Source organism: Sus scrofa, chromosome 6, assembly GCF_000003025.6.
Source record: "Sus scrofa isolate TJ Tabasco breed Duroc chromosome 6, Sscrofa11.1, whole genome shotgun sequence".
Lineage (NCBI taxonomy): Eukaryota > Metazoa > Chordata > Mammalia > Artiodactyla > Suidae > Sus > Sus scrofa.
Window position 1 is genome coordinate 62,714,578 of NC_010448.4, and position 14,820 is coordinate 62,729,397.

The 14,820-nt window shown below is 49.3% G+C and overlaps 1 protein-coding gene across 5 annotated transcripts in view; it reads right to left on the bottom strand.

Moving 5' to 3' along the window:
• Positions 1-14,820, bottom strand: part of LOC102158443 (zinc finger protein 606) — a 44,143-nt gene that overhangs the window by 18,983 nt on the left and 10,340 nt on the right. Inside the window, exons 2-7 of one of the 5 annotated variants that reach the window (XM_013998895.2) lie at positions 10,439-10,549; positions 4,945-6,569; positions 4,668-4,743; positions 2,790-2,898; positions 1,855-1,911; positions 1,298-1,386 (exon numbers count right to left, since the gene is read on the bottom strand). In XM_013998895.2, the coding sequence (XP_013854349.1) occupies positions 1,298-1,386; positions 1,855-1,911; positions 2,790-2,820 (177 nt within the window). In that variant the 5' untranslated portion in view covers positions 2,821-2,898; positions 4,668-4,743; positions 4,945-6,569; positions 10,439-10,549. Of the gene's footprint in view, positions 1-1,297; positions 1,387-1,854; positions 1,912-2,789; positions 2,899-4,667; positions 6,570-10,438; positions 10,550-14,820 lie in introns of those variants that run through there. The other 4 variants (XM_005664934.3, XM_013998897.2, XM_013998898.2 and 1 more) reach the window with 4 other exon arrangements.

The following is a 14,820-nucleotide window of genomic DNA, read 5'->3' on the forward strand; positions in this document are numbered from 1 at the left end:
ACGGTGGGATTCGTTAACCACTGTGCCACGACAGGAACTCCCCTAGGACTTCTTTTTGGAGTGAACTACAGTTAGATACTGGTGGTGGCTACACAGTTCTGTGTATATGCTGAAATCCACCCAACTTTAAAAGGTGGGGCTTTATGGTATGTGAAGAATATTTTAATAAAGCTGTTTATCTACAATTTTTTGTTTCCCTAAGTGGCTGCCCCTCGTAAGGGGCTGGGCAGGAGGGGAGGGTGATGACATCTCCGCAACTTTATCAACCCTGCTGCACGACTTCTCTCGGGAGCCACCCTTGTGCCCTCACAGTCACTCAGCCTTCCTGCTTCGACGCCCTCATGCCTCGGATCTTGCTTGCGGGGGCCGGTCACACCGAAGCCTGAAAAACCATCCTGCCTTCCACAGCCCCAGCCAGGGGCATCTTTCCAGCCACATTCTAGACTCTAGTGGCTCCTGCTCCCAACACTTCTAAGGCTCCCTGTCATCAGAATGGAGCCCTGGCTCTGCGGGAAGCATCCAAGACCCGGTGGAGTTTGTCCTGGCCTCTTTGGCCTAAGCTCTCGTTGTGGTTGGCATTCACCCAGATGCTGGCATGCAGCGCGCCCCCACGGTGCTACAGGAGGCCAGACGCCTGCTCACCAGAATGTGCCCATCCAGCTCATGTGTCCCTTTTACTTCTTGGCTCAGAGTCGAGTCTCCCAGGCAGCCTCCCTCTACACAGCAAGACGACCCTAGCGGCTCAGGGCCCCATGGCCTCTATGCAGACTGTCCTGCTCCCAAGGCATCTGCTGTGCTCAGCTCCTCCAGGGCCCAGGGCCTCTCGAAGCACCTTTGGTGTGTCCTGAGCCACACATGCAGCACCAGGCAGACCTCGAGGCCCCAGCAGCTGATGAGACCACCCCAGAAAGGGGCTTGGGAGCTCCTCGGGACAGGTCTTTGTTCCCCTCCTAGCACGGCGCTCACGCTCACCAGACAGCATCAACCTGAGTCAGGCACTGAGCACGTGAGTGGAGGTGGGAGGGGAGAAGGGGGGCCTCTAGCCAAAAGGGGCTGTCCCTTATGTAGCAAACAGGCCACAGCCCTGCCGGGGCTCCAGACTCTGAACAGGCTGGTTGACTGGGAGGCCCGTTCCCCTACCCGAGCTCAGTAATCAATACGCCTCTGGCGGATTCCTCCCGAACCCAAACCCTCACTGTGGTAAACCAGGAACCACATCAAGTGGCCTGGCCGGGAAGACCCGAACACACTGGGGAGTGGGGTAACCACTCAGGAAAAAGCAGAAGCTCCAACTCACCCGCGCCTGAGCTGATGGGAGCCCGGGGCCCCTCCTCCTCTCCTCAGGGGTCTCCTCCACGCGCCAGGCAGGGTCCTGAGGACAGAGAGCTGGGGGAGGAAAGTGAGGTCACAGAGGCAGCTCTCCCGTCAGAAGTGTGCCCACAGGAGACCTACCTCCAGGCTCTGCCCTCCCCTTTGGGCAAAGGAAGAGACTCAGCTCCTCACATTCTAGATGGAGGAGAAGGGGCCCGAAGAAGTGAAACAATGTGCCTGAACACACGAAGCACCGACCATCTCCCTTGGCTCTGAAGCACTGTCTCAGAGAAACAGCGTCTGTTCACAGCCTTTCTGGGCCTGAGCCTTAAACGGCCACACACTCACTCCCATGCATCCTACCTGGAGGTGCCATCACCCTGCATCCCCCAGTGGAGTGTTCTGATTCCTCCCTCATCCAGCTCTGCACAGACAGATCTGGACCAGACCCCAGCCCTGCCCCCAGCAATGGCAGATTACTGCTGAGAGAGAGAACAAAATTGGAGCTAATGTGGCTGATGGAGACACAGGTTCTTGACTCACCCCAGGAGGCCCACGGATCAACAGCCGCTATCCCCCAGGAGTGGTCCGTAAGGATACCTGCACCAGAGGATCAGGTTAGGACAAGGAAAGGACTGTGGCACCAATCCTAGCGACAAAAGGCAACAATGTGGAAAAAGAGACCTGATGTGCCCTAACAAAATTCCATAAACAGACCCCAAGGACATGTAAAAAAGAAAAAAAAAAAAAAAAATCCAACGTAACCTAGATTTATAGCAGTAATGCGCAGATGGGTCACTTTCAGGATGTTTGCCGACATGACAGAGCGACAGAACAATTAAAACAGAATCTCTTAAGTGGCTGGAGAGGTATCTGACAAAGTTTAACACTACTTAAATTGTTTATGGCCATGCCCACGGCATGTGGAAGGGATCTAACTCGAGAGACAGATGTGACCCGAGCCACTGCAGTGACAGTGCCTGACCCTTAATTCACTGTGCAACAAGTGAACTCCTAACATTACATAATTTTAAAAAGTATTAGTAGAAAGATAAATGAAATCTCACTTTAAGATAAAACATACCACTAAAACTCTAAGGTTGTTCTTAGATTATAAACCAAGGCTAAATAAGTGGAAAACTAATAATAAAAGTCAAAAATATAAGAATAGTAGAGAAATTTTGGTTGTATGTATGACACTCTTCCAAGAAATCACACAAATCACCAGAAAACTTCTTGGTGCTAATGCGACTTCTCAGGAGATGACTATAAAATACACAAAAATTAGCGTCTTTTACACAAACAGCAAATTAAAAAACAAAACAAACAAACAAAAAACCTCACTCAGTTCTAATTTTGTACCAAGACAGAGAGACCCCCTTCAAGGCCCAAAAGCCCTCGGCCCCTCTCCAACTCTAACCCCTGAGCACAGCAGGCCGCTGCTGGGGAGGCCCAGAAGAAATGGGATTTGTACTCACCCCAGGAGGCCCAAGGGTTGATGGCTGCCATCCTGCAGGATTAATACACCAGGAGCTTGCCCAGGAAGAACGGATGCAGGTGATTACAGAAAGCAACTTCAATACCCACCTAGAGACAAAAGTGGAAAAACACAAAAGCGGTCCTTACAGAAGATCCAGTGGGAATAAAAATACAGATCCACAGAAGCAACAAAAGACTCCTATGGAGTTTTATTAAAAAACAGAATTTCGGAGTTCCCGTCGTGGCGCAGTGGTTAACGAATCCGACTAGGAACCATGAGGTTGCGGGTTCGGTCCCTGCCCTTGCTCAGTGGGTTAACGATCCGGCGTTGCCGTGAGCTGTGGTGTAGGTTGCAGACACGGCTCGGATCCCGCATTGCTGTGGCTCTGGCGTAGGCCGGTGGCTACAGCTCCGATTCAACCCCTAGCCTGGGAACCTCCATATGCCGCGGGAGCCGCCCAAGAAATAGCAACAACAACAACAACAACAAAGACAAAAAAAAAAAACAATAAAAAAAAACACAGAATTTCCACGTCAAAAACATAAGAGAACTGCTGAAGAGAAATGGAGGGTGACTTGAATTAGCTGAGAAAAGGGAGCAGTTCAGGATGGGAGGGCAGAAATTTGTCACTGCTTCCCAAGAGACAGCCACTGACAAGGAAGAGGTAACTTTTCTGTGATTTAACAGACATTACTGTAAAATTTACCTATAATTTTCATGCATAGTGGGTGCCCAGAGCTGAGGCGAAGGAGGAATGTGGGAGGGGCTGCTTAAAGGGTTCAGAATGTGGGGGGGTGTGAAGAAAATGTTCTGAATCATATGGTGGTGAAAATTGCACAACATTCTGAACGTACAACAAAATCACCAACTTCACTTAAATGGTTAATTTTTTCTTAACGTAAATATTATCTTAAAAAAAAAAAAATCCTACTGTACTAAGGAGGCAATTGCAGCACTATATATGACAGCCAAGACACGGAAACAACCTAAGTGTCCATCGACAGAGGAGTGGATCAAGAAGATGTGGTACATAGACACAATGGAACATTACTCGGCCGTTAAAAGAAAAGAATTAACGGCATTTGCAGCAACATGGATGGAACTAGAAATTATGCTAAGTGAAGTCAGTCAGACAATGAGACACCAACATCAAATACTATCATTGACATGTGGAATCTAAAAAAAAGGACACAATGAACTTTGCAGAACAGATACTGACACACAGACTTTGAAAAACTTCTGTTTTCCAAAGGAGACAGGTTGGGGGTGGAGGGATGCACTGGGGGTTTGGGATGGAAATGCTATAAAATGTGGTTGTGATGATCGTTGTGCAACTATAAACGTAATAAAATGCACTGAGAAATTAAAAAAAAATCCACCTGGAAGACCTACCAGGCCCAAGCCCATCTGTCTTTCTTGGTGCAGAGGCCAACAGAAAGCCAGGTTTGGATCCCATACCGCCCCCTGGTTTCTAGGTCTTTGTGCAAGTCCCCCGACCTCTCTGAGGAAGCAACGCCAACTGGCAGAGCAACCCAGATTCCTGGAAGCGTGTACAAATCACCGCGACGCCCTCTGGGCTCCGGGAGCACCCGGATCTGCGCCCAAACTCCAGGTCGGCGCATTGAGTATTCTGCACTGCTGTCTGCAACTTGACCAAGTCCTCCGGTCACGGTGCATTTAAAGGAGCCCCGAGCTGTTCCCACCCACTTTTGACTTCCCTCCGCGCCACAAGAGGACCAGCCTTCCGGGGCAGAGAAAGGGACTCCCACCTCGAGGGCGCTCTCACACCTGCTTCCCGACCTCCCGCCCAGATCTTCTCCGCAGCCCCGACGCGGATGCGATGCTCCCTGGTCGTCCCGTGAGCGGCTGGCCTCACCTGGTCCCTGCGGAACAACGGAAGCTCCGCTCGCTGCGCCAGGGGCGCCGGGCTTTTGCTCGGCTCCGACGTTCCGCTGGGGGGACAAAGGCCCGACGCGCAGGGCTCAGCCGGGTCCGCCCAGTTGGTCCAGGGAGGCCCGGAGGTGAGCCGAGGGACTCGCCCTGGCTCAGCGCCCACCGCGACTCGAGGCACCGCCTCTCCCTGCCTGTTCTCCCGACCTTCCCGGCCGGCGGCGGTGGCAGGGGAACCCTCAACGCCGGGGGCACAGACTCACCTCCGCCGCGGACAATGGCGGCTACTCCCCCGGCGTCGACCGGGACGCGCCGCGCGGGCTGCTGGGAGTGGTAGTTTCTGCGGCGCGCTTCCGGCTGCACCGGAAGCGCCACCACCGCAAGTTCCCGGAGCTGCTCCACCGAGGGCTTTCTCCCGGCTGTGGCGAGGCGAGCGGTGGTGCCCCTGCCGCGGACCGCGCTCCCCCGCCGCCGCTGCCCGGACGTGGGGGGACCTGGGCAAATCGCGGCCCGGCGAGCCTCAGCTTGGCCGTCCGTGAAATGGGGGCTCGGTGTTGCCGCACTTTTTAAGTGGGAACGCGGTTGAGGACCAAACGCTCTCCTTTTCATTTAATAGTTACAAGAGTGTAAGGACGTGGCTGTGATGAGAACCTTTTTCAGATGAGGCGCCTAATTTTGAGCCTCCCTTCACATAGGAAGCCATGCTACTTGTTACCAAGTCGAATTTGACTCCGCTAGGCCGAAGCCGCCTTCCCACCCTTGGGCGGAGGCTTGCCCAGAGCTTCCCGGCCTCCCGGCCCCTCCTCCGTGCTCCTTAGGCGCCAGGCCTGCTCATTTGTCCACCTTGGTTTCGACTGTCCGGTTGGAGGAACAGCACCGGGGTCAGAGCGAATGAGCGGCCTGTCGCGGGCACAAGCATGGCTCTGGCTGCAAGTGACGGGTGAGCCACGGCATCTGAGAAAAGCGGTAGTGGGCTCCGGCCTCATCGCAGGATCAGTCTGGCTTCTCGGTGGAGAATACTGAGGAGGGTGAGGGAAGGACCAGAGGGACCTATGAACCAATGCGGTAATCAAGGTGGGTGGTCGCCGGTCAGGTTGTGGACACACTAGTCCAGCATGAAATATCCAGAACAAGGCAGGGAGTAGAGGCGGCCTCTCAATGCGGAGCTGTTCACTCAGAGTGAGGATACCGCTTTGCTCTTACTCAGACCCTCTTCTTCCTACTTCAGTTACCCCAGCTTGCTGGATGGTACCCTCTTCTCTGTGTGCTATGAGGTAGCAAAGTCTGGGCGGAAGAACCATCTTGGATGCCCCCGTTATGGGGGGCTGAGCTGTGTCTGAGCTGTTACGGGGACTTCTGAGTGGGCAAAGACCAGAGCAACGGGAGAATCTAGGTTTTCTGTGGACCTGCTCTTCTGAGAGACGCCCCAGGCCACAGGAAGGGCTCCAGCTGGTTCCATTTCCTCAATAGCCAGATGAGAATGAAAGCAAAAGGGAGGGGGAGTCAAGGACACGGTACTTGGAGCAAGTAGGGAATTTTGCCAACTAGCTTTACAGTCATCAATAGTAAAATAACTACCACAAGGCAGCTAGACTGGAAGTTACGTTATGCTCTCAAATCCTAGGGTTTACGTTCTCCAGCTAAAAGTCCAAGAGTTACTAAGGTTAACACTCTGTGTGCGGTTCTGAGCCCCCCACATGGAAGTCAGGATGCTTCTCAACTGCTGGTGATCATGTAGAAACGCCCGGTGCCACAGGTCTCCTTTGCCACCAGCTCAGCTTTCAGCCTCTTTCTTACATCCCTAGGGGTTAATGTTAGCAGTATGCTGGTTTTTCTCTTAAGAAAAATTTGTAAAACATAATGAACTTGTAAGAAATTCAGCAACAACCTGTGAAAATGGAGAAAAAAAAGAAAAAAGAACATCACTCCACAGGTTGAAGTGTCCCCCTCTCCAATAGCCAACCTCCTCCTTCCTCCAGAGGCAGTCACTACCCTGAATGAGATTGGGATTACTCCAAGTGTTCCCCGAAATTTTACCACGAAATCTGTACTCCAGAGCAATACGAAGCATGTTTTGCATTCATATAAATGCATAAGATTTAGGAGTTCCCTTGTGGCTCAGCAGGTTAAACATCTCACGTTGTCACTGCTATGGCTCGGGTTCAATCCGTAACCCAGGGAACTACCATATGCTGGGGGCAAGGCCAAAAAAAAAAAAAAAGGCAAGAGATTTCATCTGCAGCTTGCATTTTTTTCTCCATGAATTTATCAAGATTTACCCTTTTTGATATATGAAGCTTTATTTCACTTACCTTCACTGTTGTACAGTTTGCCATTAAATGAATTTACCACCATTTATCCTGTCTTTTTTTTTTTTTTTTTTTTTTTTTTTTGACGGCTTTGTGGCACATTAAGTTCCTGGACCAGAGCAATTGGGACCTACCCCCAGCTGTGGCAACATGAGATCCTTAACCCACTGCGTCCGGCCAGGGATGAACATACATCCCAGGGCTCCAGAGACGCTACTGATTCCACTGCACCACAGTGACACCTACTGTCTACTTTTTTTTTCTTTTTTTTTGTATGTTTTGGGCTGCACCCATGGCAAATGGAAGTTCCCAGCCTAGGGGTCAAATCAGAGCTGTAGCTGCCAGATTACGCCACAGCCACAGGCACGCAGAATCCAAGCCGCATCTGCAACCTACACCACAGCTCACAGCAACACCAGATCCTTAACCCACTGAGTGAGGCCACGGATGGAACCTGCATCCTCACAGATATTAGTGGGGTTCGTTACCACTGAGTCATGATGGGAACTCCCTATCTGCCTACCTTTGACAGCCGCTTATATTCATTCAAAATTCTCCTTAAAGCAAGGAACTGGGAGTAAAAATCAAAAAACTATTGCCCTCATGGAGCTTACACTCTAGAGAGGAACATGCAATATAAAAACATGTAGAATATGTAACAGGCCAGATGGGGGTAAAGGCTAAAAGCAAAGTAGGAAGAGCGAGAGGGGCTGCTGGAGAGGCTGAGCTTCCGTTGGAGGATCAGGGAAGGGCTTATAGAGAAGGTAACCATGCAAAGCAAAGATCCGAGAGCAGGGAGGAAGCCGGCCATTCAGACATCGCGGGGCAGCGCACTACAAGCAAAGGGCCTCCAGTTTCTGCTACCACATTCACATACCGGCCCCCTTACGGACGCATGCAGGCTTTCTGCGCTGTCACCCCTCCCAGTGGGACTGACAGGTCATAGGGTAGGAATATGTCCCACACTGGTAGAAATGTCACCCTGTTTCCAAAGAGATGGCACGTTTTTATACTTTCACGAGCACTGGCTAGGTGTTCCCCTGCTCCACATTCTCACCAACGCTTGGCAGTGTCAGATGTGTAAATATTTGCCAACTGGTCCAGTGGCGGCACCTTGGTAGTGCTAGGACACAGGTTCAATCCCAGGCCCAGTGGGTTAAGGATCCAGCCTTTCCACAGCTGCAGTGCAAGTCATAACCGCAGCTCAGATCTAATTCGTGGTGGGAGCTCCATACGCTGTGGGGCGACCAAAAAGGAAAAATTAAAACAACATTAAAAATAAAACTTTTTTTTCATTGTTTGTGTTTTATGCCTTCACTTCAAAATCTCAACTATAGGAGTTGCCGGTGTGGCTCTGTGGGTTAAGATCCTAAAATAGCATCCAAGAGGATGCCGGGTCCATCCCTGGCCCCGATCATTGGGTTAAGGATCTGGCCTCGCCACAATCTGAGGCATAGGTCGAAGATGCGGCTTGGATCCAGTGTTCCGGTGGTCGTGTTTACAGTAGCTGCAGCTCTGAATTGGCCCCTAGCCTGGGAACTCCCATATGCCGCATTCCTGCAGTAAAAACAAAACAAAACTCAACTACATTTGGGACCTAAAAATAGCATCCTGTATTTTCTCCTAAAAGAGTTTTTTTTTTTTTTTTTTTGTCTTTTTGCCATTTCTAGGGCCACTCCTGAGGCATATGGAGGTTCCCAGGCTAGGGGTCTAATCGGAGCCATAGCCACGGGCCTACGCCAGAGCCACAGCAACGAGGGATCCGAGCCGCGTCTGCAACCTACACCACAGCTCACGGCAACGCCGGATCCTTAACCCACTGAGCAAGGCCAGGGATCGAACCCACAACTGCATGGTTCCTAGTCAGATTTGTGAACCACTGAGCCATGACGGGAACTCCCTAAAAGATTTTTTTAATCAGCTTAATAATTGCAGTATAACTGACACATAACAAACTGCATATTTAAAGTGTACAATTTCACAAGCTTTGACATGTTTAAACCCATGAAACCATCACCATCATCAGAAGAAGGAACAGAACCATCATCCCCCCAAGTTTCTTCACGCCCCTTGAAGTCCATCCCTCCCATCTCTCCACACGCTTCCCCGTTCCTCTACTCCCAGGTAACCACAGGCCTGCTATTACTGTAGATTAGATTGAATTTTCTAGAGTCAGTATATAAATGGAATGACAAGTTGCCTACTCTTTTCTTGGGTGGGTTGGGAGTAATCTGGCTTCTTTTACTCAGCATAATTATTTTGATTATTATTATTATTATTATTTTTTTTTTTGCTTTTTAGGGCTGCACATGCACCATATGGAAGTTCCCAGGCTAGGGGTCGAATCAGAGCAGCAGCTGCCAACCTACACCACAGCAACACAGAATCCGAGCTGTGTCTGCAACCTACACCAGAGCTCACGGCGATGCCAGATCCTTAACCCACTGAGTGAGGCCAGGGATCGAACCTGTATCCTCACGGATACCAGTCAGGTTCCTTAACCGCTGAGCCACAACCAGGACTCCATCGTAATTATTTTGAGATCGACTCATGTTGTTGCATGTATTGATAGATCACAGCATTTTTTTTGCTGAGTAGTGTCCCATTTTACGGATCTACCACCATTTGCTTATCCAGTCATCAACCAATGGACACTTAGGTTGTTTCCAGTGTGGGGCTATTACACCGAAAGCTGCTGTGAACACTAGCATAGGTACAAGTCCTCGTAGGGACGTATCTTTTCTTTGGGGTAAATGTCCAGGAGTAGAACGGCTGGATCCTTCTGCAGGTGTTAAGTTCAGTATTTTAAGAAACTGCCCTTTCGCTTTGCAGCGTGGTTGCATCATTTGACATCCCCGAGCACTGGGTGAGAATTCCAGCCCCGCCACACCCTCATCACTCTTTGCTACGGTCAGTCTTTCTGGTTTTTGCAGCCCCGGTAGATGTGCATTGGATTCTCACTGCAGTTCCGGGGGGAGGGGGTTGTTTGTTTATTTTTATGGCTGCACCACAGCATATGGAGGTTCCCAGGCTAAGGGTCTAATCCAAGCTACAGCCGCTGCCTCCACCACAGCCACAGCAACATCAGATCCGAGCCATCTGTGCAACAGACACCACAGCAGACAAACCGGCTAAGAAACTGCTTATTCTGGGGACTGTGTTGAATAAGGAAGCCTCATGATTTTATTTCTGCCTTGAAAGTTCACTGTTCCTGCTGTGGGTCCAAAGGATCGCAGAGGTGAAGAGTGGGCACCAATGAGAAGGGCACCCTGGATGGCAACGTGGCCCAGGCAGGTGGCAGTGGAGGAAGGACTCACTGAACGGACAGATGTGTCGGCAGTTGGAAATCACAGCGCTTGTGGATGGACTGTGTGCGCCGTGAGCCTGAACACTGTATCCAGATGGGTGTATGCAGCTCAGGTACAGGGATAAAGGATCAGTATCTTACCGGAATGGAAATTTTATTCGAAGCTGGGTAAACTGCGAATTTGGAGAGTACTTTAAAGGTTGTACTTTAGCTGAATCCTGGTCTTGTCAATTAGGTTTCTGTCCTGAACACCTGTGGATGGAGAGGGACATTTTTACTTTTCACAAATAAGGGGACACATCGATCACCCATGCCCACACCTCTGGCTCAGAGAGCCAGTCCTCTTCCGCCAGAGCCCAGGATGTGGCACTTGCCTTCTGGCAGGACTGCTGAAGCCCCCGCAGCTGGCCTTTGAGAACCAAGTGTGTTACCTTGTGGACACATCTTTATTTTGTTTTATTTATTTATTTATTTTTTGCCGTTTCTAGGGCCGCTCTCGTGGCATTTGGAGGTTCCCAGGCTAGGGGTCTAATCGGAGCTATAGCCGCCGGCCTACTCCAGAGCCACAGCAACGCGGGATCCTACACCAAAGCTCACAGCAATACCGGATCCTTAATCCACTGAGTGAGGCCAGGGATCGTACCTGCCACTTCATGGTTCCTAGTCGGATTCATTAACCATTGAGTCACGACGGGAACTCCGATATTTTTTGTTAGGGCCACACGTGTGGTATATGGAAGTTGCCAGGTAAGGCGCTGAATTGGAGCTGGAGCCAACAGCCTGCATCACAGCCATATCAATGCCAGATCCAGGTTGGGTCTATGACCTACACTGCAGCTCACAGCAACGCTGGGTCCTTACCCACTGGGCTAGGACGGGGATGGAACCCACATCCTCATGGATACTACTTGGGTTTGTTCCCACGGAGCCACAACGGGAACTCCCCTGTGGACACAGCTTTTAATTTCTCTTGCTGTCTCTGTATCTCTCACATGCGTACATGCTGGTTCCTACACAGCAGGTTAACCTTCCACGGTAACAGTACTTACTGTGCCTCTGGCTACACACATCAATGACCTGTATTCTACTTCCCAGCCAGGAACACGTGATAATGAGAACTTTGGACTCCATCATCTTAATATTCGTGGATAGAAGAAACTCTGACTTTAACTCAATGATGCACATTCAATGTGAACAGAATCATTTAGGAAAAGGTAGAGCCAATACTGCTTCCAAGTCCCATCAGCCGCAGATAATCGAGATCAACGTACCAGTGACATTCCTCCACAGAGTCCCGGGGAGAGACACGGGTTCCATAGAGTTGGGATCATCTTTGTTGTTAAAAATCTAATTTTGTCTCTCAAAAATACGTCGTTTAATTTCTGTACCATAATTATTTAAACATTCTCCTACTGGCGAGCATTTCTTATTTCTGTTCTTACAAACCGTGCTGTAATGAAGGTCCTACTTACTCCCACCAGCTTTCATACCTGGGCAGTTATTCCCATGAGGGAATCACAAAGCTAAGTTTGCTGATTCAACTCACGAGCATACTTTTTTTTTTTTTGGCTCCACCTATGGCATGCACACGTTCTTGGGCCAGGCATCAAATCCACACCACAAGTGATCTGAGCCGCAGCAGTGACACCTGATCTTTAATCCTCTGGGCCACAAGGGAACTCGCCATGAGCATACTTTACATTTGGATAGTTCTAATCTGAGGGTTACACTCCTATAACCACCCACAGGGGCTTAATAACAAGGTCCGTTTCTCCACTAATTTTGCCTACATCCAACATAGTATTTTTAAAAAATCTTTGCCAAACTTTTCCTATCAGTTTCCTATCAGTTTGGACTACATTTTCTGCAGCTGAAACACACCTCCCTAACTAGGATTTTTATCTGTTTTTCAAGTGTATTAAAACAAAAATGTAAGTCTTTTGATATAATTTTCTCTGTTTATTTCTCTCTTCATTCTCAATGCTGCAATTCTGCTGTGTTTTTCTTGATCATCTTAATTTGGAATTTATAGTTTGTTTTTCTCATAGTCACTTTTACCATATGTTTTCTGTTTTTATATTTATTACATCCTATTTTATGCTTTGATTAGAAATATTTTCCAGAAGTTCCCATTGTGGCTCAGTGGGAGCCACATCTCTAGGAGTTCCCGTCGTGGTGCAGTGGTTAACGAATCTGACTAGGAACCATGAGGTTGCGGGTTCGATCCCTGCCCTTGCTCAGTGGGTTAAGGATCCGGCGTTGCCGTGAGCTGTGGTGTAGGTCACAGACGCGGCTCGGATCCCGAGTTGCTGTGGCTCTGGCGTAGGCCGGTGGCTATGGCTCCGATTAGACCCCTAGCCTGGGAATCTCCATATGCCGATGGTGAGGCCCTAAAAAGATTTTAAAAAAGAGAAAAAAAAATATTTCCTCTTCCTGACTTCTTGTATTGACCACTAACTTTATTTCCATTTCTTCTTGTTTTTGCTACTTCAGTGCACCCATGATTCAGACTGCTATCGGACCTACTCTCTCATCGTTGTTTTATTTATTGTAAAACTGTAGCAATTCCTAGAGAAACACAAAAAGTCAGTATTCCAACACTCTGTCAACTTAGCTGTGTTCAGTTTTGTTCCCTCCCAAGCCTTTCACAGATGCCCACACAGCGCAACACAGCTTTTCCCAATTCATACTTCTCAGGACACGCTCTAGGTGTTTTCCAGATTTCTCCACAGTGCTCGTGAGTAGTTTATGGTGACTTCCTGAAACAAATCAGAAGTAGCCTAACTTTCCAGCACTGAGGGAACAAAGAAGTAAATAACAGCATTCCGGCTCTTTGAAATAGTACCTTCAGTCATTTAGTCAAATTGCATCAACCTATTTTGACTTTCCAGCAACAGCCTTTCCCACACGTGTTGATTTTATTAAGTGGTATTATCCACGGGAGTTTGATCATACCAATTATTTCTCACCAGCAATTTCACCAGGTATCAAATGCCACCCATGTTCAACGCTCATCTGGGAATAGTTTTTAAAAAAATCTACATGTCTTTGACAGCTTTTGTGACTTAAAATGAAATGTGTCATTTCCTCCCCTCGGTATGATTTTAGGTTAGAACCCTGATTGAAAGCTTTCTCACACCGATAATATGTATGCGGTTTCTCTCCAGCGTGTGTTCTCTTATGTTGAGCGAAGGACAAAGGACAACCGAAAGTTTTCCCACATTCATTACATTCGTGTGATTTCTCACCCACACGGAGTCTCTTGGGAACTGCCAGGGGCGATCCGTGGCTGGAGGCTTTTCCGCAGCCATCACATTTGCGAGGCTTCTCCTCGCCTGCGTCCTTTCCTGCTGTGTCTACGCTGAGCGGTCGCTAAAGGTTTTCCCACAATCTTTACATTCGTAGGGCTTTTCTCCCGTGTGTGTTCTCTTGTGCACATTAAGGTTAGAACTGCCACTGATGGACTTTCCACAGTCACCACATTTATAGGTTTCTCTCCAGTATGAGTTCCCTGATCTACAGTAGGGTAACCACTTCAGCTCCAACGAAAAGATTGTCCACCTTCATTCCACTCAGAAGGCTTCTCACCAGTGTGAATTCTCTGGTGCGAAACGAGGTGAAGTCTCTGCCAGAGAGATTTCCCACATTCACAGACGTTTTTTCCTACTGTAATTTCTCAGATGGTGGGAAGGAAACGAAAGCTTCTTAAAGGCGTTCCCACATTCATTACCTTCATAGTTTCTCCCCGCTGTGAGCTCTCGTGACCTGAGAGAGGAGCTATGAGTAAAAAAATCCCACTGTCCTTACATCCATAAAATTTCTCCCCTGTATCATCTCATGCGTAGAAAGGCTTCTGCTCTTGGGAGTTCCCATTGTGGCGCAGTGGTTAACGAACCTGACTAGGAACCGTAAGGTTGTAGGTTCGATCCCTGGCCTTGCTCAGTGGGTAAAGGATCCGGCGTTGCCACGAGCTGTGGCTTGGACTCCGAGGTGCTGTGACTGTGGCGTAGGCCGGCAGCTACAGCTCCGATTCGACCCCTAGCCTGGGAACCTCCATATGCCGCAGGAAAAGGCAAAAAGACCGAAAAAAAAAAAAAAAAAAAGAAAGGCATACGCTCTGGCTGGTGCATGTACTGTGCTCACTCAATGGACATAGTTTTTCCAAGACCTTTCCACATGGGCCGCCTCTACAAGACTTCTTCTCTACCAAGATTTCACGAGGATTCTGTAAAAGAAAATAACGCTGAAAGCTCTGCCATCCCGAGTCAACGTGGTCAGAATGTTCTTTGTTCAAACACCTCAGGGAAGAAGCCACGTTTGAGCTGCAGCTGCATCTTCCCGCATTTCTCAGCCTCTTCCACAGCCCTCGGGTCACTGCCTGCCCTTGTCTCTACTCCACTGGCACCACACAGCCGTCGCTTGTCTTCTGCTTCTCTGATTTATCCCGAGATTTCCAAGCATAAGCTACGGCAGAAAGCCAGGAGTCACCCGTCGTGGATCTTTCCGGGTGCTCGCTGCTGGGG